The sequence below is a fragment of the Cibotium barometz genome, chromosome 2 (genome assembly GCF_041138505.1).
Source record: "Cibotium barometz isolate CiBa-2024 chromosome 2, ASM4113850v1, whole genome shotgun sequence".
Taxonomy (NCBI): domain Eukaryota; kingdom Viridiplantae; phylum Streptophyta; class Polypodiopsida; order Cyatheales; family Cibotiaceae; genus Cibotium; species Cibotium barometz.
The window spans coordinates 64,398,849-64,418,913 of NC_141047.1; the positions used below are offsets into that span (position 1 = coordinate 64,398,849).

Consider the following 20,065-nt stretch of genomic DNA (forward strand, 5'->3'; position numbering starts at 1 on the left):
TTTAGCTTACATGGAGTTTTATGAGCTTTCCTTTGGCTTGAGGGATTGAGGGTTCTACTCTTGTTTGGATCACGAGTGGCCACCAATTCTTTTGGAGAGGATTTAGTCAAAAACAATTGAATTATCAAGTGAATTCAATGTATTTGGCTCTGGGAAGGAGTAGAGTAACATTGCATAAACACTATTAAGCTTTTACAAAGGGGGAGGCTTCTATTTATAGGAAAAAGTGAGCCTCAAACCAAGCAAACTGATTCTAGAATTTTTCAAATCAGTTTGGTCAATTTTTGACCATTTTTGGGTCAGTTCAGCTTACTTTTTGGAACTAGGCTTGAAATAGGAGAGAGGAGAGATGAAATATCTCATTTTATTGATTTAAAATGAGGAGTAAAGATGAGAAAAAAGGCACCTCCTTCATGAGGGGGAATCCCCACTCTAAGGTGTCAAAAATCAAATTTTTAACTATTTTCTTTGGTCCTTAGTCCACTCTTGATCTTATGTGAGTATTTACTCATTTTTGGGGGGGTTTTCTTTATTTCTTCAATTTATCTTCTCCCTACATTTGGATTAATCTTAATGGTCCCTCAGAACCTTAATCCAAAATTTTTAGAAAATGTGGACCCTTAGGCTAAGGTCTTTTGAGCATATTATAATTTATTTCTAATGTACCTTAGGAAATTCCTTTTAAACTTCTGTTTTGGGGAATATTATTTTAATAAGAAAGGATATTTTTCCATCCAAAGATATCTAAAAATTGAGTTATCTCTCTCTAAAACATTTTCTCTCTCTAGGCCAAAACAGGAAGAAACAAGATCTTTTATTATTCTGAAAAGGGGATTGATTACAGGGGAAGAAACTGGACATCTTGAGGGGCTGGGGAGGAATCTTACGTGATAGTCACTTTGGTCACAGAGTAGTAGAGTACTTTCCCTTATAGTCTACTAACCAAAGTGGCTATATGACAACCACTTGGGTTACTAGGGTTATGGCATAGTTATAACACGCCAATTCAAATAGTCGGGTTTACCATATGAATCTTGTATGTTTAAGTAGTATAGCACTTTCCCTTATAGTATGTACTCTTATCTTTATGCTATGGTTATAGACAAGTAAGAAGAAATAAGAAAACTCAGACATCCATCTTTCTCTTATGCGTGTGTAAAGAAGTTTACTTGCAAGGAGCTTAATTTATAAATACTACTTTTGACCACCCCTAACTCCTTTTGCTATTTAAACACCTACCTACTCAATGGACGCCCTAATTTCAATAAAACTGGTTTGAATGGGAAGAAAAAAAAGCCAAAAAAATCATGTGGTTTTTAATTAGTTACAGACAAGGAGAATGCACGAGAGAGAGAGAGAGAGAGAGAGAGAGAGAGAGAGAGAGAGAGAGAGAGAGAGAGAGAGAGAGAGAGAGAGAGAGAGAGAGAGAGAGAGAGAGAGATTTATAGGGAAATCTCATCTACATTTGTTGATGCTTCTTTAAAAAGATTATGCAATTTTTAATCATGTTGGTGTTTTTTCAAAGCCATTACCTTATTTTCTTCTAGGAATATTCTTTCCTATTTAATGAATCAAACCTTTTACTCCCCTAACTAACCACTTCAATGCTACATTATCAATCTAAAAAAATATGGGGTAGGGGTGGTTAAGGTGGTTCCCTTCTCCTCCGAATGCAAGACATGGGTTGTATTTTGGCCCACCACTCCTTGTCACTCCACAAAGGGGTGATAAGAGTCCTTTGAATTAAAAATAAAATAAATTTGAAGAATTAGTATACATAGACAATTAGGGGTCGAGAGTGATTCAAGTTGACCAATGGGGTGACAAGAGTGTGGGTCCTGGTCTTGAACCAGGGCTTCTGGAAAACTCCTATGGAAACCAATCAAAATACTTGTAGCCTAGAATCTGAACTGGGATTTTTTTCACCACACCATTTTGCAAAGGCGTCATATACTATCAGCCTTTTATTTCAAGGGACTCCAAATTTTTTTTCGTTTCTTTAAAGATAAAAGCTTTACTTCAAAAAATCCTAAAATCACTTCCCATTCCATTTTTTTTTCATTTCCTTAAAGACAAAAGCTTTACTACAAAAAATCCTAAAATCACTTCCCACATCTAATATATGAAAAATAAAAAATAGTTTAAAATTTTTCAAAGAAAAAGCCTCTTTTGATTGCATGCATAATAGGTATGCTCAAGATTTAGTAACATGAGTTTTAACTTCAATACCTTGCTCCAACTCCCATTGATGTATTCCAAAAATGTAACATCCCATAATAGAGAAAAACACTTAAGCATTAACTTGAATCTTTTAAAAGAAGAAAGAGTTATATAATGACATGACAATACATCATAAAAGGTTCTTGAATCTTATTACCTTATTACTTGAAGTATGTAATGCAACACGATACACATAATCCATCGTATCTTGTTTTCTTGATTAGGTAGGACCTCAAAGTCTTACGAATAAGCTTGCTTCCCTAGATTCAAAGAGAGTTGGGGAATCGAACCCCATTACCATGTCTGTGGTGGATGCACATGGTTATGCCTAGCACTCTATGGGAAGGGATAGTTGGTTCCGTGAGACTACACAAAGTGCAATCATTAATATAAGTGAACCAACTATCCTCGTCCCCTACAATAAGAGAATATTAGTAAGAATACAAAACTTAATTGATAAAAATTAAGAGCAAATCTTGACTAATAGAACGTGTTAAGACCAATGGCACATTAATAAAAAATGAGAAGATTGCACCTTCTTGTTTCTAAGCCACTAAAGCCTTAACTCGTCAAGATGTTTTACACAAGAGCAAAGAGAAATCATGATTAAGGGCTCAAACCAATTGATAAACATGCTACATTAAGCTATAGGTTACATAAAGCTTCAAGAAGGTTTGAGCTTAAGACTTGATAAACCAGTTGGACTCCCAAGTGTGGCCACCCCCCCCCTCTCTCTCTTTGTGACACACACACACTCTTGCATTATGTATAGCTCTCACATGCTTCAAGAAGGTCATAACTCGAAACCTCTTGATAGAGAGGTTTGAGCCTTTTCAACGGCTTGAGCATGATAAAGCTACATGTTACATTCTCGCTTATTATTAATTAATTAACAAGAGAAAACTTAATTAGTAAAGCTCAGATAAGTAGAGGTAGTGGACATCTTTTCATAGAGAAAAATGAAGAATCTTAGACTATGCTTGAGATATTACATATCATTAAAGTTTATGAGAAACCAAAGTGTGACATAACTTTCAATTTTCAAGCCTTTCATGTGGTAGTATATATGCCATATAGATTTCCAAGATAAAATTTACATAATTCATCCAAGGTAACACCTGGTGCAAAAAAAAGAGATGGAGGAGGTGAACTTTCATGTTCATATAGTTCTACACAAAAGTTCATAGACACTTGGAAGAAAATAATTTTGATTGGTTAAAAACCAACAACACAATAGCACAAGAGGCTTGGTCAAATACCCATTGGTTGAAAAACAACAACTTAAACGCACAAGAAGCTTGGTCAGATTTGGAGCACCTCATCAAGTCGCCATTTATTCAATCTAGCTTAGCCTATAGAAAGCCCCACATTTACTTGAAATCATAAAGTAATTAAGCAATTCAGTTAAGCCTTGTTTTTTAGTCTAATTGAGGCTCTCTCCCCTTGCACTATAAGTGTACATTAATCTTTCAACATCAATGCTTGTCGAGTATGTCCACCCTAGATCCAATTTCTTTGTATAGATACAAATCAACTAACTACTTTTCCAATATCAAATAATCAATGTCATGATTCACAAGACAATAGCTTACAATAGTATTCTATAACATCTTATTATTCAAGAAATCGCTTGAATAACAAGACAATAGTATTCTTATACCTACCAAGTCTGGAAATCCACCTAGAAGTTAAGGACTGTAAGAAGAATGAAACCTTAATTTAAGGCCAAGGGAAATTTTAGCATTTAAATTAAAGTTTTCACACTTGTCACATAGGCAAGTTAGAGTTAATGCCGTTTTGTGCTTCCTTCGAATTAAAAATAAAATAAAATAAAATAGAACAAACAGACAGTCAAGGGTTCAAGTCGACCAACTAGCTATTTCCTGCATAACGCAGCAAGATGAAGGCAACAGAGCAGGTAATGGCAACTGCGCCTCGGAAACCTAAGCGCAAACGGCCGCCTTCTTCATCTGTAGAAAAAGAAATGGCCGCTGCACCTGTTGTTGATCCTGAAGGAGTGGTTTCCTGCGTCTATGGTGAGAAGCGAAAGGCCAAAGGGAAGAAAAAGAGAAGGAAGGAGATCTGGGGTTCTCCTTTTGATCAGTCTAATGCTGCTGGAGACACAGCAGGCCCCCCTGCCCCTCTACACACTGTTGTTGTCCCTCATGTAGGCGTCGACAGAATCAACTCCAACTGGAAGCAGCTCCAAGCTGTAGGTGCGCTGCCTTTTTCACGCTTCAGTTTCTTGATGATATGCCACACACATTCGGTTTCTGTACACATGCCACACACATTCATGGCTTCTTCAATGTGTGTTCCACACTTTGGTCTTCTGTGTGCTATTTCTTTGCCACGGGTATTACATCCTACATGCCATGTAGATTGCATGCCATTTTTTCGCTACTTGAGTGTCACATTTGCACACATCACATGCCATGGCGTGTTTTTGCCACGATTGTCACCACATGGCACACATCGCATGGTGTGTTTTCAGCAAGATTGTATATCTGTTGCCACGATTGTCACATCTGCACACATTCATCCCTTGTTTTTACCATTTGTCGCATCTCCACAGACGACAGCAGGAATGCCACATATGTACATGTCACTTGCCATGTATTTGCTATGACTCACATTCTCTTTAATATCTTTAATGTAATCATTTTCATTTGCTATGAACTCATTACATCCAATGCCCAGACCCTGAAGAAAGGTCAGACAGCTGGAGCACCTCAGAAGTTGAAGCATAATGAACCAGCGAAGGGATCAGGTGTTTGTTCTCTTCTTTGTATCTTGAGTGCATAACAATTATCGTGCTTCATAGGATTGATGGTTGTGCATAGAAGGGTTCATGGAAAAAGATGTGGTGAAAAACTTGCTTTTTCTATTTATGGCTATTTGTTGTTTGTGAGCTAGACAAATTTCAAACCAAAGGTGTAGAGATAGTGAAAGACAGACAAATAGCAATTCTTTTTCCAAAAAATACAGACTGCAGGCAAGCCATATCCTTGACCCCTATTTCATTAATGCATAGCAAGGGATGTGACATGGTTTGAAGATAAGCTTTTTGACTCGACTTTGATGATTTTGAATCAGCTTGACAAAATTTTTGGCCATGGACTGCGAAATGGTGGGAGCTGGTTTGGATGGCAAAAGAAGCATCCTTGCCAGGGTTAGCCTGGTAAATTTTTTTGCTCCCAACAAAGCAAGAGCTTTCGACACAGTCATTCAGTGCCCTGGTTTTTGTTGCTTTGTAAAGCTTTGTGAATATGGACAAACTGCCATTTTGAAGAGCCTGAAGGGTGCAAGCTTTTTGTCCCAGCTTGAAGCTTCAGTCTCTTTTCAATGTTGCAGGTGAATATATGGGGCAATGTGGTTTATGACAAGCATGTACAGCCCATGGAACGGGTCACAGACTTTCGCACCAAAATCAGTGGGGTTAGAGCACGTGATCTAAGGAAAGGTGAGGATTTGGTCAAGAGATGGCACCTGCTGGGAACGTTGGGCTATGCAGTTAATCTTGCACTATTTTATTTCAAACATCTCTCACGTTACTTTGTCATGGTGTTGTTGAATAGCTGAGGACTTTGCAATAGTACAAAAGGAAGTCGCGGAGCTCATATTGGGTCGAGTGTTGGTAGGCCATGCAGTGCAAAATGATCTCAAGGTCTGGTATTCTATGTAGCATCAATTATTCTGTATGCACCAATTTTCTATTATGCTATGATAAATGAATGATAAATTTATTGTAGTAGTAAACAAACCTGCACCTACTCTTGGGCACTGATGACGTGAGTGGGGATGTCATAGTAGGTACTCTATGCTATGTATGATGGAGTTAATGATTTGAAGCTTTGTGAGTAGACTCTTGTGGAATCAAGATCACACTGTTTAATAACCTGAACTTTTCCATTGATATATATAAATTTATGGGGTTTGCAGGAAAGGGAAAGTTTTCTTACTTGCTCACAAAAATCAATGGGAAAAATTGAAAGAAAAAGCAAGGTTTTCATACCATGCATTTTGTACTTTATAATTAATGTGCAAGCTGTAAAGGTAGTAGAGTTCCACTTTTGTTTCTACGAGCCATCTAATGCATAGCCAAGGCAAAAGCGTTAACGGCCTTTCTGACACACCTACATGTCTGTGGGACACATACAGGCGGGCAGCACAGTCAAGAGGTGGGCGCAAGCAGCATTTGACATAGCCAGGCAGCAATTTTGGCCAGTGCAGGTGCCACTTGGTAAACCTGCGATCGGCGAGGTCTAGGCTGGTCGTGGGCTTTTTCTCTACAGGCTGACAGTTGTAAGAGGTGGCCCATGAAGAAGGTGTCAGAATACGCAGTGGAGATGATGACCAGATCTGGGAACACGAGCAAAACGCAATGTAGAAAATCACAGCACGAGAGAGAGAGAGATAGAGGCGTGTCACTCTGCTCTATATACACAAAAGAATCCTGGAATACTACAATGGTGACAAGGGGGCTGGGGGCCATTTTATATGGCCCCCCAACAGCAGTCAGCCTGCTGTAGGGCAGCCGACAGGACCACAAAACCCCACGACTGCTGAAATGCACAGTCGGCCAGCATCAAGGAGGTCCACGACGTGTGCAGAGCAGTCGGCCACCTCCAGTGTCTCCACAGATGCAATCGGCCAAGTTGAAGGTCCTCCTGCCACTACAAGACTGCCTCCCATGCCACAGAAAAATAGGGAAAAATGGGGGAAAAATATGGGGAGTGAGGAAAAATGATAAGACACCTATAGAGGGCGGGCACACCCACAACAGAGGCCCTGGTGTATATATATAGACAGGAGATGACTTCTAACACCCCCTCTCAGCTCTTGGCTGTGAAACCAACCACAGGGAGCTGGGGTGCCACCTGGGCAAATCCTGAGATAGCGACTTCGTGAAGAGGTCCACCGTACTGTCCTCCGTCGAACAGAACTCTAGCAAGATGTCATCAGCAACGATCTGTTCACGAACAAAGTGCCTCTGGATGACCATGGGTTTCTCCAGTGGAAGCCCAATCCTGCAATGCAACCTCTGCATCCTCACCACCTCACAAGCAGCATCACAAGTAGCCCGGTACTCTGCCTCTGTCGTTGACAAGGCAAAAGATGACTGCCTCTTACTGCTCCATAAAACTGCTCTTGGGCCTGAAGTAGATCTCCTCGTGTCCGGATCTCCTCCCCAAACTGAGTCACTCCAACTGTGGAGTTGGACTCCATCAATCAATCCCCCTCCTGTGTACAAGAGTCCATGATCCTTCGCATGCCGCAGAAACCACAAGAAACGCAATCCTGCCTCCCAAAGAGTCATCCGCAACCATGAGCTCAACTACCTCATCGCCACAATCATCACAAGTCCTCTCTGCCTTTAGTTTCTCGCGGTCAGTAACGGACTTCTTCTCAGAAGACTTCTTCGATGAAGCCTTCTCTTTGCCCATGTTACGGCCTTTCGAACGTCGGCCAGTTAAGATTTCCGAACCTCCACCCTGAGGAGGGTTCGTGAATCGTTCCTCCTGGTCCAAGACCATGGGCACAAGCTCCTCCCACGTGATGGTGCTGAGCCTGCCGCTGGTAATCAAAGACGAGTAAAATGCTGAGTACTGAGAGGGCAAGTGTGACAGCAACGTTATGGCCATGTCCTTTGACGATATCTCCTTCCCAGCCTGAAGAACTTCCTGCTGAAGAGCCTGCACCTTGTTAATATGCTCCCGCATCGTCGACGACTTTGCAGGGCTCATAACCCGCATCTGTACTTCCAAGGAAATCCTCTTCATGGGCGATACCCTGTTGTAAAGAGAGGCCAAATGCTGCCATATACCTCTGGCCAGCGTCATATGCTTTACATGATTGATTACCTGCGGTGTGCAGTTGAGAAAGATAAACGAACGGACCCTGGCGTGGACACGATCCCACATCTGTGCTTGTGCCTCCCGGTCCTTTCGGATCGATAGTAACTCCCCTTCCTCTATTTCCGGCTGTGGAACCCCAACAACGATGAAATCAGCGAGGTCGTAAAACTCCAGAACAGATTCCATCATAACCTTCCATATGCCGTAGGTCGTAAGACTCCAGAACAGATTCCATCATAACCTTCCATATGCCGTAGTTGTTCCTGTCCAACTGATGGTCCACCGGGAACGTGGGGAGTGTCGGGATCTTCACATGCCTCTCGACCATCTCTAACAGATCTGCCATTGCGGGGATGTACTCTGAAAAAGGGTGGGTGGGTGGGAACAAAGAAGAACTAACACCTGCAAGTGGCTGTCCAGCAAATCAGCCCGCCGTCCTCTTGCTTCTCCTCTTCCCGAACAGTCCCAAACAGTCCACCAATCAGCAACACAACAATCCCCCTCTTGCTCACACAAATCCCAAGAACTATCTAGAGCCTAGGCTCTAATACCATCCATGTCAGAATACGCAGCGGAGATGATGACCAGATCTGGGAACACAAGAGCAAAATGCAATGCACAAAATCACAGCACGAGAGAGAGAGATAGAGGCGTGTAACTCTGCTCTATATACACAAAAGAATCCCGGAATACTACAATGGTGACAAGGGGGCTGGGGGCCATTTTATATGCCCCCCCAACAGCAGTCGGCCTGCTGTAGGACAGCCGACAGGACCACAAAACCCCATGACTGCTGAAATGCACAGTCGGCCAGCAGCAGGGGGGTCGGCCAGCATCAAGGAGGTCCACGACCTGTGTAGAGCAGTCGGCCACCTTCAGTGTCTCCACAGATGCAGTCGGCCAAGTTCAAGGTCCTGCCACTGATGGGAGCTAAGAATTAGGGTTTCATGTGGGAGACATATACACAGAGAAGAAGGGAGAGAGAGAGAGAGAGAGAGTTGTGGGGATAAGTCAACTCAAGATATGAGTGTGTGACTCCCCTATCACACATGTATATTTGCACTAGTACACATAGTGCACTTAGTACATTAAAAGTACTAAGTGTACTATGTACTATAACTTATGGGCTTGTACACACTACAAGGGTGGGCATAATGCCTTTACCCCAACAACCTCCTACTTAAAGGCAAGGTGCCCTTAAATGAAGGAAAAGAAAAAATCAGCATGTACATGATAATATACAAGGCCATATCAAGGCTGAAACTAGCCTCATCCAGTGCCCATCAAGTGTCTGCAATGAGCAAATCGCTCTGGAGGCAAACTCTTTGTCAACAGATCAGCCGGGTTGTCATCCGTATGAATCTTAACAAGCTGAATTTGCTTGTTCTCTATCACCTCTCTGATGAAGTGATACTTCACATCCACATGCTTCGTCTTTGCACCTCCCTTCATCCAGTCGGCCAGCTAATAAAAGCTCCACGACTGAGTTTTAATAAATAAAATGTTTTCACACTTGATTAACTGCTGTCCAGCCTGCACATATGTTCTGGGACAGCCTCCTGACTGCTGCGCACCATGTGCATGGGTGTGGGACTGCCCCCCACACCTGGCCGACTGGCTGGGTAGGGCTTCTGACCCTGTCGGCTGCCTGTCCAGCAGCAGTACAGCTGGCCGACAGCCCCTCCAGCCCAAGCCATGGCTGGTGGGCACAATGTGGGCCCTCCTGGCCTCTTGGGGGTGGTTCTATACCATCCAGATAATCCGTCAATAAAGCCGGATAGTCTTCGAAATATTCTTTGTCGAGCCATACCGCTTCATGAGTTCCTCGGTCCTGAAACTTCGTGAGAAACTGTCGTAGTCTTCGGCCTGAGCCATGCTTGAAACGGTGCAGAAGGATCTGTTCTGGAACCATTACTTCTGCTTCATCAATGATGTCTGGTTCCGCTTCGTCTTTGACCTCTGAAGGGGGTGGACCTGCATATGGCTTTAACCAACTGACATGAAATACATCGTGCATAGTCCAACTCGGAGGTAGCTTTAACTGCATAGACACCTCATTAATCTTTTTCCGGATGGGGAATGGTCCGAAGCTCCTGAAAGACAACTTTGGGCATCGCTTGCCCACCTGCTTTAATCTTTGCTTCATAATCCGAAGATATACCCACTCTCCTTCCGAAAACTTCATGTCCCTTCGGTCTTTATTGGCCTGTCGAGTGTAGGCCTCTTGCGCTTTAGCCAATCTGTCTTTAACGGACTCTAGGATCTCCTGGTAAGACTCCGTCACTCTGTTCGCCTCCGGTACTGAAGACGAAGTCCTGGTTAACAACGACTGGAAAGGCCTTCCAAACGCTGCCTCATATGGAGTCCTGTCAATAGCTGAAGAAAACGAGTCATTTAAAACAGCTTGAACTAAAGGCAAAAACGACTCCCACTTACCTTGCTGATCGTGGACATAACACTTCAGCACATCAAAGGCCAACTGGTTGTATATCTCTGTCTGGCCATCTGTCTGTGGGTGGAATGCACTGGAAAAATTCAACTTAGTACCAAAATTATCAAACAATGCCCTCCAAAAATGACTGGTAAACTTGGCATCTCGGTCTGACACTATGGTCCTAGAAATCCCACCAATCGGGTACCAATGCCGAATGAATAGCTGGGCAACATCCTCGGCGGTCACATTGGCCCTGCAAGGAATAAGCATAACAAATTTGCTGAACCTGTCAACAATAGTCAAACACTGTGTATTACGCTTACTCGGACTGGGAGGCAGATTTGTGACAAAGTCCATCGAAATGTCTTGGAAAGGACCCTCAGGAATTGGCAAAGGCTGTAACAACCCTATCTTCTTTCCACGAGGAGCTTTCACCTTTTGACAAATGTCACAGCGTTGTACATATGTAAACAAATCACGCCTCATCTTTGGCCAATAGTATTGCCGTTCTAATTTCTCCAGAGTCGAATTCATGCCCCTATGACCACCTATAATGGCGTCATGGGCATCATGGAGAAGAGCTGCTCGGAATGATTTCATGACACACAGTCGGCCTTTGTAGTAAAGCCAACCATCGCGTATCAGAAAATGGCATGGTCCTGTGGCATCCAATGCCTGTTCCCACTGTGTACCGAATTCCTCGGAATCCGCGTACGTGTGCTTCATGTCTTCTAGTCCTGTACCAACAAGGTCAAGTCTAGTGGTCTGAATCGCAGATACTTGTCCCTTCCTGCTCAAAGCATCGGCCACTGGATTGGCCTTTCCTGGAAGGTACTCAATCATACCACCGAACTGCTGGAATATCTGACTCTAGCGGTGTTGTCGATCACTCCACTGTGCACTTGGCATCGTCTGAATCCAGCGCAATGCCTGATGGTCAGTGCGAACCTCAAAGTCACGGCCATACAGGAAATGTTTCCAATGTTTCAAGGCCTGAATAACTGCTAGGAGTTCACGATCATAGACTGAGTAGTTCTTTTCGGCGGGCAGTAACTTACGAGACATGTAAGCTACCGGATGACCATTTTGTTGTAATACACCTCCAATTGCGATGTTACTCGCATCGGTGATCACCTGAAATGGTTCGTCCCACGAGGCAAGGGCTAAACAAGGTGCTTTTGACAAAGCTACCTTGAGGTTCTGGAATGCCTCCAACGCTCGTGGAGTCATTCGAATCTTTTGCCTCCTTGTTTTCACTCCCTTTAGCAGATCGGTGAGGTCTGCCGAGAGATCAGAAAACTTGTCAATGTGGGTGGAATATGCCTGGCATATACCCACAAATGATCTAATGTCATAAGCAGTCTGAGGTACTTCCCAGTTAACGATCTCGGCCACTTTAGCCGGATCAAGTCGAATGCCTTCGGCACTGATTATATATCCCAAGTAATGTACCTGGAACAGATAAAATTCTGACTTCTTTTCATTGATATAGAGCTCGTTGCTTTCCAGCAACTTAAGGACTTTCTCCACATCAATGTCATGCTGCTCAACTGTAGCTGAAAATATGAGTATGTCGTCCAGAAATATGAACACACACACTCCGATCAACTCCCGGAAAATACGCATCATCATGCGGTTAAATGTAGCTGGGGCGTTCGTCAAACCAAATGGCATGACCACAAATTCATAGTGGGCCCGTTCTGTACGGAAAGCTGTCTTGGGGATGTCCCCCTCAACAATCCGAACTTGGTGGTACCCACTCTTTAAATCCGATTTAGAGAACACCTTAGCTCCATTCAGCCTCTCGAGAATATAGTCAATTCGAGGCATCGGGAATCTGCTCTTGATAGTCAGCTTGTTGAGTGCACGATAATCGACACACAACCGAGAAGACCCATCTTTCTTCTTGACAAATAAGATCGGTGCTGCAAATGGCGACACGCTGGGGCGGATGAAGCCAGCTTGCAACAATTCTTGGAGTTGGCGGTCCAACTCCGATTCCATTGCCTTAGAAAGGCGATACGGAAACTTGCTCGGGGGTTCCGAGCTTGGGAGGAGGTCAATCTTGTGATCCTCTGGTCTGGACGGGGGAAGCTGGGGAGGGAGACTGTCCCGAAGAAAAATCTTCTGGAACTTTTCATGGAGAACCGAGTACTTCTCGGAAGCACTGGCCACCGTCTGGGCTGTCTGGATGTAAATCATCGCACACTGTGCACCTTTCCTGACTGCTCGCTTGGCCTGCAAGTGGCTTATGAGCGGAAAGTTTGGAATACCTGGCTCACACTTAATGGTCACCAGGGTGTTTGACACATTCCGATCAATTTGGAACGTGTGCTTGTCCCACTTGACATCAGGAAGAAACTTGTGAAACCACTGGATACCCAAAATTATGTCTGCTCCTACAAGAGGGGCAACCATAAAGTCACGCACAAACTCTATGCCCTGAATGACTAACTTAGCACCTAGAGCTTCATACTTGACGCTCGTTGTCATACCTGTGCTAAAACCCTCAACCTGTTTGTCCACCGGAGTTAGGTCGAAACGGGCACGCCTAGCGGCCTCTTCCGTGATCACATCCTCCGTGCTGCCGCTGTCAAACAAGACAACGACTCTCTGGCCACCTATGTAGCCAAAGGACTTGAGCAATTCGTTGCGCTCGTACTCCTGGTCATGGGCGCCCTTCTGCTTATCTTCGAGCTCCCGGCTAATAATTGCTCCAACTGAAGCACCGGGGGTGGAAGAACTAGGGGTAGCCACTGGGATCTGTGGGGGAGCTGTGCTCACCACGGAAGCTGTGGAGGCGGCGGCGGCCTTTGGAGGCTTCTTCGGACAATCCCGAGAAGTATGTCCTTTTGTGTGACAAAAGTAACATCTACCCTCCTTCCTGTACTGAGAAAGCTCCTCAGCACTCAACTTGCCACCTGTCTTGCCTGCCTCCGCTTTTTGGTCTGGAGTAAGCTTAGACGCATTGTTCGAGTTCTTGGAGCCAGAGGCTCCCGGGCTCTGTCCTGGGGAAGACCCCGTCTGGTTCTGGCTTTTGCCCCCCGAGGCGTTAGCCTTGGGAGAAGCCGGCTGGGAAGTCTTGGGCTTGCCACCATTGTGTTTCATTTCTGCACTCTGCGCAAGCGAGAGTGCGTCCTCAAAGGTGGCTGGCCTAAACATACGCACCTCCCATTGGATTTGCGTGTCCAGGCCATACAAAAACTGCCCTTTCTTGTTCGCATCAGATAAGCCTAATTGTAGACACAAGGTCGAAATTCTATTGGCAAACTGAAGGACTGGTTGCGCATTTTGACGCGCACCCCTGAACTCGTCTTCGAGTCGCTCAAGGTAGTGGGGTGGTAAAAACCGCTGCTTAAGGTCACGGACGAACTCGTCCCACCCATAAGCTGCCATACCTGATCTGGTGTGGGCATGAGCCCACTGAGTCCACCAAGGAATGGCCTCACCTTCCAAATACCAACCGGCTAAGATCACTTTGTCAATATCTGATTTCCTAACTGCGGCAAAGTAAGCTTCAAATTGATGTAACCATGAATACAGAGTAGTGGGATCGAGTTTACCATTATACTTACTGAAATTCATTTTCTCGGGAAAATGATTCGAGGGCGCCGCCGGTGTCAATCTAGCGTCCAGAGCTCGGAGGTAACGCTCGTGTTCCACTCGTCGCATGGCTTCGTCTTCTCGTTGTCGAATCTCCAATGCACGCATCTGCATCTCAAGCAAGGAGCTTGGCTGCGGCTGTGACCCCTCGAGAGGGTCCCTGTGACGAGGATCTGGTATCTGGGGTACGGAAGGAGAGGGAGGAGGAGATGGAAAACGCGACGCTAGAGAGCGAGAACGCTCCTCCAGAGCCAAAATCCGCGCCTTCTGCTCATCCAACTTGGTTGTCTGGTCTACGATTGCTCGCATCATTTGCTAGAACATGTCTTGTACACTCAAGCCGGGTGCCCTCGCTGGGCTGCCTGGTGCACTCTGGTCCCATGGTTGTGGTTCTCTCTCGTCACCGAAGTTCGCCATAGCGGGAAAATGCAGTTCCTTTCCGGAACGCAATCTGACCATCCACTATCTGTGTGGGAGACTTCCGGAGGCTGTCAGAATATGCAGCGGAAATGATATCCAAACTTGGGTAGACAAGAGCAAGTAGACTGCAGAAAATAATCAGCACAAGAAACACTGAGAGATGTGTGTAAACTCTTCTCTATACACAAGATCCCGGAGATAACTGAATGAGAAAGTGGAGGAGGATGGGGGGGAATATATACAAGCCCATGAGGGCAGTCGGCCAGCTCTGGAAGAGGCCCACGACTGACAAAATGTCCACGACTGCTGAAAAACAGTAGTCGGCCAGCATCTGGTGCCCCACATCTGCACAGAACAAGTCGGCCAGCACTCAGATAGCCCACGACTGCTACAGATGCAGTCGGCCAGCCTCAGAGTGGTCCTGGCATCACCTGGCAGCCCTCCAGCCACTAGGAAAAAATGGGAAAAATAGGGAAAAAATACGGGGAGTGTGGAAAAATGATATACGGGCGGGCACACCCACAACAGAGGCCCTGGTGTATACAAATAGACAGGAGATGACTTCTAACACCCCCTCTCAGCTCCTGGCTGTGAAACCAACCCCAGTGAGCTGGAGTGCCGCCTGAGCGTAGCCTGAGGTAGAGACTTCGTGAAGAGGTCCGCCGCATTGTCCTCCGTCGAACAATAAAGTAGCAAGATGTCACCCGCCAAGATCTTCTCACGAACAAAGTGATACTGTATCTCTATATGCTTGGTCCGGGCATGGAAAACCGGGTTCCGAGCAATAGCTATACAACTCTGGTTATCACACTGGATGACTGTGGGCTCCCTCTGTGGAAACCCCATCTCGCCAAGCAGCCTCCGCAGACATACAACCTCACAAGCAGCACCACAAGCAGCCCGATACTCTGCCTCTGTCGAAGAAAGGGCAATAGTCGGCTGCTTCTTGCTGCTCCAAGAAACCGCTCCTGAGCCGAGGGTAAAAGTGTATCCTGAAGTAGATCTCCTCGTGTCTGGATCTCCTCCCCAATCTGAGTCACTCCAACCTTGGAGCTTGACTCCATTCCCTCCTGTGTAAAAGAGTCCTAGATCCTTCGTACTCTGCAGATACCGCAAGATCCGCAATCCTGCGTCCCAATGAGTCTTCAATGGCGTCTGCATAAAAGAGCTCAACAGCCCCACGGAGAAGCTCAAGTCCTATCTGGTGTTCAGCAACCAGATCAATGAACCAACCAACTTCCGGTACTGCGAGGCATCAACTGGCTCACAAGGATCTGTAACGGTTAACTTTGTGTTCGGGTCCATCGGCGAAGTAATAGGCTTGCAGTTCTCCATCCCAAAGGCCTCAAGCAACTCATGAACATACCGCTGCTGAGAGACGAAAAACCCCCTCTGGGTCTGCCAGATCTCCAATCCCAAGAAGAAGTGGAGTAAGCCTAAGTCGGTCATCTCAAACTCCTTTGACAAGGCAGCCTTCGTCACACCAATGTGCTCCACATGACCGCCGGTGAGGATGAGATCATCCACATAAAGGATGACGAGTGTGACCATGCCGCGTTCCCGAAAGAGATACAGGTTCGGATCTGCAACCGATCTCTGGAATCCAGTCCGAATAAAGAAGGAATCAATCTTCTGATTCCAAGCCCGCGGAGCCTGCTTAAGACCATACAAGGCCTTACGTAACCTGTAAACCATCCCTTCCGATCCTGGAACAATGAAGCCTGGAGGCTGCTCAACGTACACCTCCTCCTGCAGGTCACCATTAAGGAACGCTGATTTTACATCCATCTGGTACACGGGCCACCTCTGAGAAGAAGCAAGGGCAAGAACGGTCTGAATCGTGGTCATCCGCGCTGTCGGTGCAAAGGTATCCTCGTAGTCGATGCCTGGCCGCTGAGCATAACCCTTAGCCACGAGCCTGGCTTTGTGTTTGTCCACCGACCCATCAGCCGCGTACTTGGTCTTAAAGACCCATTTGACACCAATGACTGACCGCTTCGACGGCCTCGGTACCAACTCCCAAGTGTTGTTCTTCTCGATGGCGTCAAGTTCCACCTGCATGGCTTCCCTCCAAGTATCCTGTGAAAGGGCTTCCTTTACGGAAGTGGGCTCTTTATCCCGCACGATACGAGACATAAGAGCATAGTTCACCTGAAGAAGCTCCGCCGTGTTGCTTTTATCTCGAACTCGATGTGATCTTCGAGGGCCGTCCTCTGTGGTCCACTCGGAGGGTAGCTCCGTGACACCTGACTCCCGAAGGGTGTCCATCAACGACCTAGGTACTCGAACAGATCGTGGAGCCTCCTGTGGTCGCGGGGGCTCAACTCCAGCTGCGGGCTCAACCTCCTGTGATGACTGAGGTGGATCAACTGGAGTGGTAGACTGGGAATCATCATCAGACTCTGGATCTCCAAGAAGTGGCGGCTCCTCGACAGTGGATGCTGGAACATGCTCGTCAAAGACCACATCCCGGCTGACAACAATCTCGTTCCTCTCTGGATCATACAACCTGTATCCCTTGGAAAGAGAGTTATACCCCACAAATACCAGCTTGCGGGACTTGGAGTCAAGCTTCCCCCTCTGCTTCTTCGGAATATGTACATACGCGTCACTCCCAAAGACACGGAAGTGCGAGACATCGGGTTTCCTGCCAAAATATGCCTCAAATGGAGTCATATGGGGTACAGAAGTCGTCGGAGAGCGGTTAATGGTATGGACAGCTGTCGCCACAGCCTCACCCCACAGTGGACGAGGAAGATCTCGATGCTCCAGCATGGTCCTCGCCATCTCCACCACAATCCTGTTCTTACGTTCAACAACTCCATTCTCCGAAGGCGATCCGGTATTGGCCAATTCCCTCTTGATGCCATGATCTGCACAAAACCGAAAGAATAGAGTCGAGGAGAATTCCCCTCCTTTGTCAGCCCTGAGAGTCTTGACCTGAAATCCAGACTCTTTCTCCACCATCACGTGCCAAGCCTTGAACCGAGCAAAAGCCTGGTCCTTCTGTGAAAGAAAGTAGACCCACGTGAATCTGGTACAATCATCAACAAGCAGCATGAAGTAGAGAGATCCTCCCAAGGATGGTATCTGCTGTGGTCCACACAAGTCAGTGTGAATCAACTCGAAAGGTTTCGAAGCCCGCCTGGAAGCCTGCTTCGGAAAGGATTCCCTGTGCTGCTTACCACGTATGCAAGAACTGCAGCGTCCTTGCCTACTACCAACATCTGGCAAGCCAACCACCATCTGGTCCCGGAAGGCGCGCCGCAAAGCATCCACATTTAAGTGGCCAAAACGAAAGTGCCACAAGTCTCCGACCTGAGAGCCTGTCAGTGAGGAGAGTGCAGAGAGTTTGTAGATACCGTTCTCCACACCGCCTTCCCAAACAACTTTGCCTGTCTCACGGTCCCTTAGAGCAACTGAATGCTCCTCAAATTCCACCCGAAAGCCAGTCTTGCATACCTCATGCACTGACAAAAGATGAAAGCCCAGAGCAGGGACATAAAGAACACGGGAAGCATGCTTGCCCCCCTTGCCGTCGGGAATGATCTCCATCCGGCCCTCACTATGAATCGGAATAGTGGAGTTATCACCAATAAAGATACGACCTGACTGCCGCTTCAGATCCAGGAAGAAGTCACGGGATGGAGTCATGTGCCTGGAAGCACCACTGTCGAGAATCCATTCCCGAGTATCCTTTGCGGTGAAGCCAACTGCCTCCTCGCTCGAAGACGATGAATCATCGGAGTCCACCATATCCAAGTGCACAAATGCCGGAGTCTTCGCAGCTGAGGCTGAGGACTCAGCACTCTTCCCTGTCCGCTTAGGGCACTTCCTCCAGTAGTGGCCTTTCTCGCCACAATCATTGCAAGATCTTTCGGCCTTCAGCTTCTCTCGTTCTGGATTAGGCTTCTTCTCGGAAGACTTATCTGGTGAAGCCTTCCCTTTGCCCTTGTTGGTATTACGGCCTTTCGACCGTTGGCCAGTTAAGGCCTCCGAACCTCCGCCGTGAGGAGGGTTCGTAAAACGTTCCTCCTGGTCCAAGACCATTGGCACAAGCTCCTCCCAAGTAATGGTGCTGAGCCTGCCACTCGTGATCAACGAGGAATAGAAAGCGGAATACTGACCAGGCAAGTGAGAAAGTAACGTGATGGCCATATCTTCGGACGATATCTCTTTCCCAGCTTGAAGGACTTCCTGCTGAAGGGCCTGCAGCTTGTTAATGTGTTCCCGCATCGTCGAAGACTTTGCAGGGTTCATAACCCGCATCTGCACTTCCAAGGATATCCGCTTCATGGGTGACACCCTGTTGTACAAAGAAGCCAAGTGCTCCCATATGCCTCTCGCCAGCGTCATGTGCTTCACATGGTTGATCACCTGTGGTGTGCAATTGAGGAATATAAATGACTGGACCCTAGCGTTGACACGGTCCCACATTTGTGCCTGTGCCTCTCGGTCCTTCCTCGCGGATAAAACCTCCCCTTCCTCAGCTTCCGGCCTTGGCACCCCTTTGATAATAAAATCAGCAAGATCATATGACTCCAGAACTGACTCCATCATGACCTTCCAGATGCCATAATTGGACCCGTCCAACTGCCGATCCACTGGGAACGTGGGAAGAGTCGGAATCTTCACGTGCTTCTCTGCCATCTCGAGTAAATCCGCCATCTCGGAGAGTAACCTGAAAGGGTGGGTGGGTGGGAAAAAATCTGAAAATCAGAAAATATGCAAGTGGCTGTCCAGCCCCTCTGCCCGCCTTCCTCTTGCACCTTAACTTCCCGTTCAGCCCGAAACAGTCCACCGATCAGCAACCTGTTGCTCCCCCTCTTGCTCAGAAAAACGCCCAAGATCTCCAAGAGCCTACGGCTCTGATACCATGTCAGAATATGCAGCGGAAATGATATCCAAACTTGGGTAGACAAAAGCAAGTAGACTGCAGAAAATAATCAGCACAAGAAACACTGAGAGATGTGTGTAAACTCTTCTCTATACACAAGATCCCGGAGATAACTGAATGAGAAAGTGGAGGAGGATGGGGGGGAATATATACAAGCCCATGAGGGCAGTCGGCCAGCTCTGGAAGAGGCCCACGACTGACAAAATGTCCACGACTGCTGAAAAACAGCAGTCGGCCAGCATCTGGTGCCCCACATCTGCACAGAACAAGTCGGCCAGCACTCAGATAGCCCACGACTGCTACAGATGCAGTCGGCCAGCCTCAGAGTGGTCCTGGCATCACCTGGCAGCCCTCCAGCCACTAGGAAAAAATGGGAAAAATAGGGAAAAAATACGGGGAGTGTGGAAAAATGATATACGGGCGGGCACACCCACAACAGAGGCCCTGGTGTATACAAATAGACAGGAGATGACTTCTAACAGAGGCTTCCGGAGGCTAAAAACCAACCGTCCTTCGAGGAACAGGAGTCACTCCGAAAGGGGTAGTCCACCGGCGTCTAAAAACCAACCACACGAGCGAAAAAATTTTCTGGTTTTCTTTGCTGAATCTTTGTCCTTGAAGTGAGCTCTGATA

The 20,065-nt window shown here is 46.5% G+C and overlaps 1 protein-coding gene across 1 annotated transcript in view; it reads left to right on the forward strand.

Moving 5' to 3' along the window:
- The first annotated feature begins 4,070 nt into the window (after nucleotides 1-4,070).
- Nucleotides 4,071-20,065, forward strand: part of LOC147641358 (Polynucleotidyl transferase, ribonuclease H-like superfamily protein) — a 34,424-nt gene continuing 18,429 nt past the window's right edge. The window contains exons 1-6 of the mRNA XM_086820834.1: nucleotides 4,071-4,432; nucleotides 4,921-4,990; nucleotides 5,137-5,215; nucleotides 5,317-5,401; nucleotides 5,575-5,683; nucleotides 5,799-5,887. Of these exons, the coding sequence (XP_086676960.1) occupies nucleotides 4,121-4,432; nucleotides 4,921-4,990; nucleotides 5,137-5,215; nucleotides 5,317-5,401; nucleotides 5,575-5,683; nucleotides 5,799-5,887 (744 nt within the window). The 5' untranslated portion in view covers nucleotides 4,071-4,120. The remainder of the gene's footprint in view (nucleotides 4,433-4,920; nucleotides 4,991-5,136; nucleotides 5,216-5,316; nucleotides 5,402-5,574; nucleotides 5,684-5,798; nucleotides 5,888-20,065) is intronic.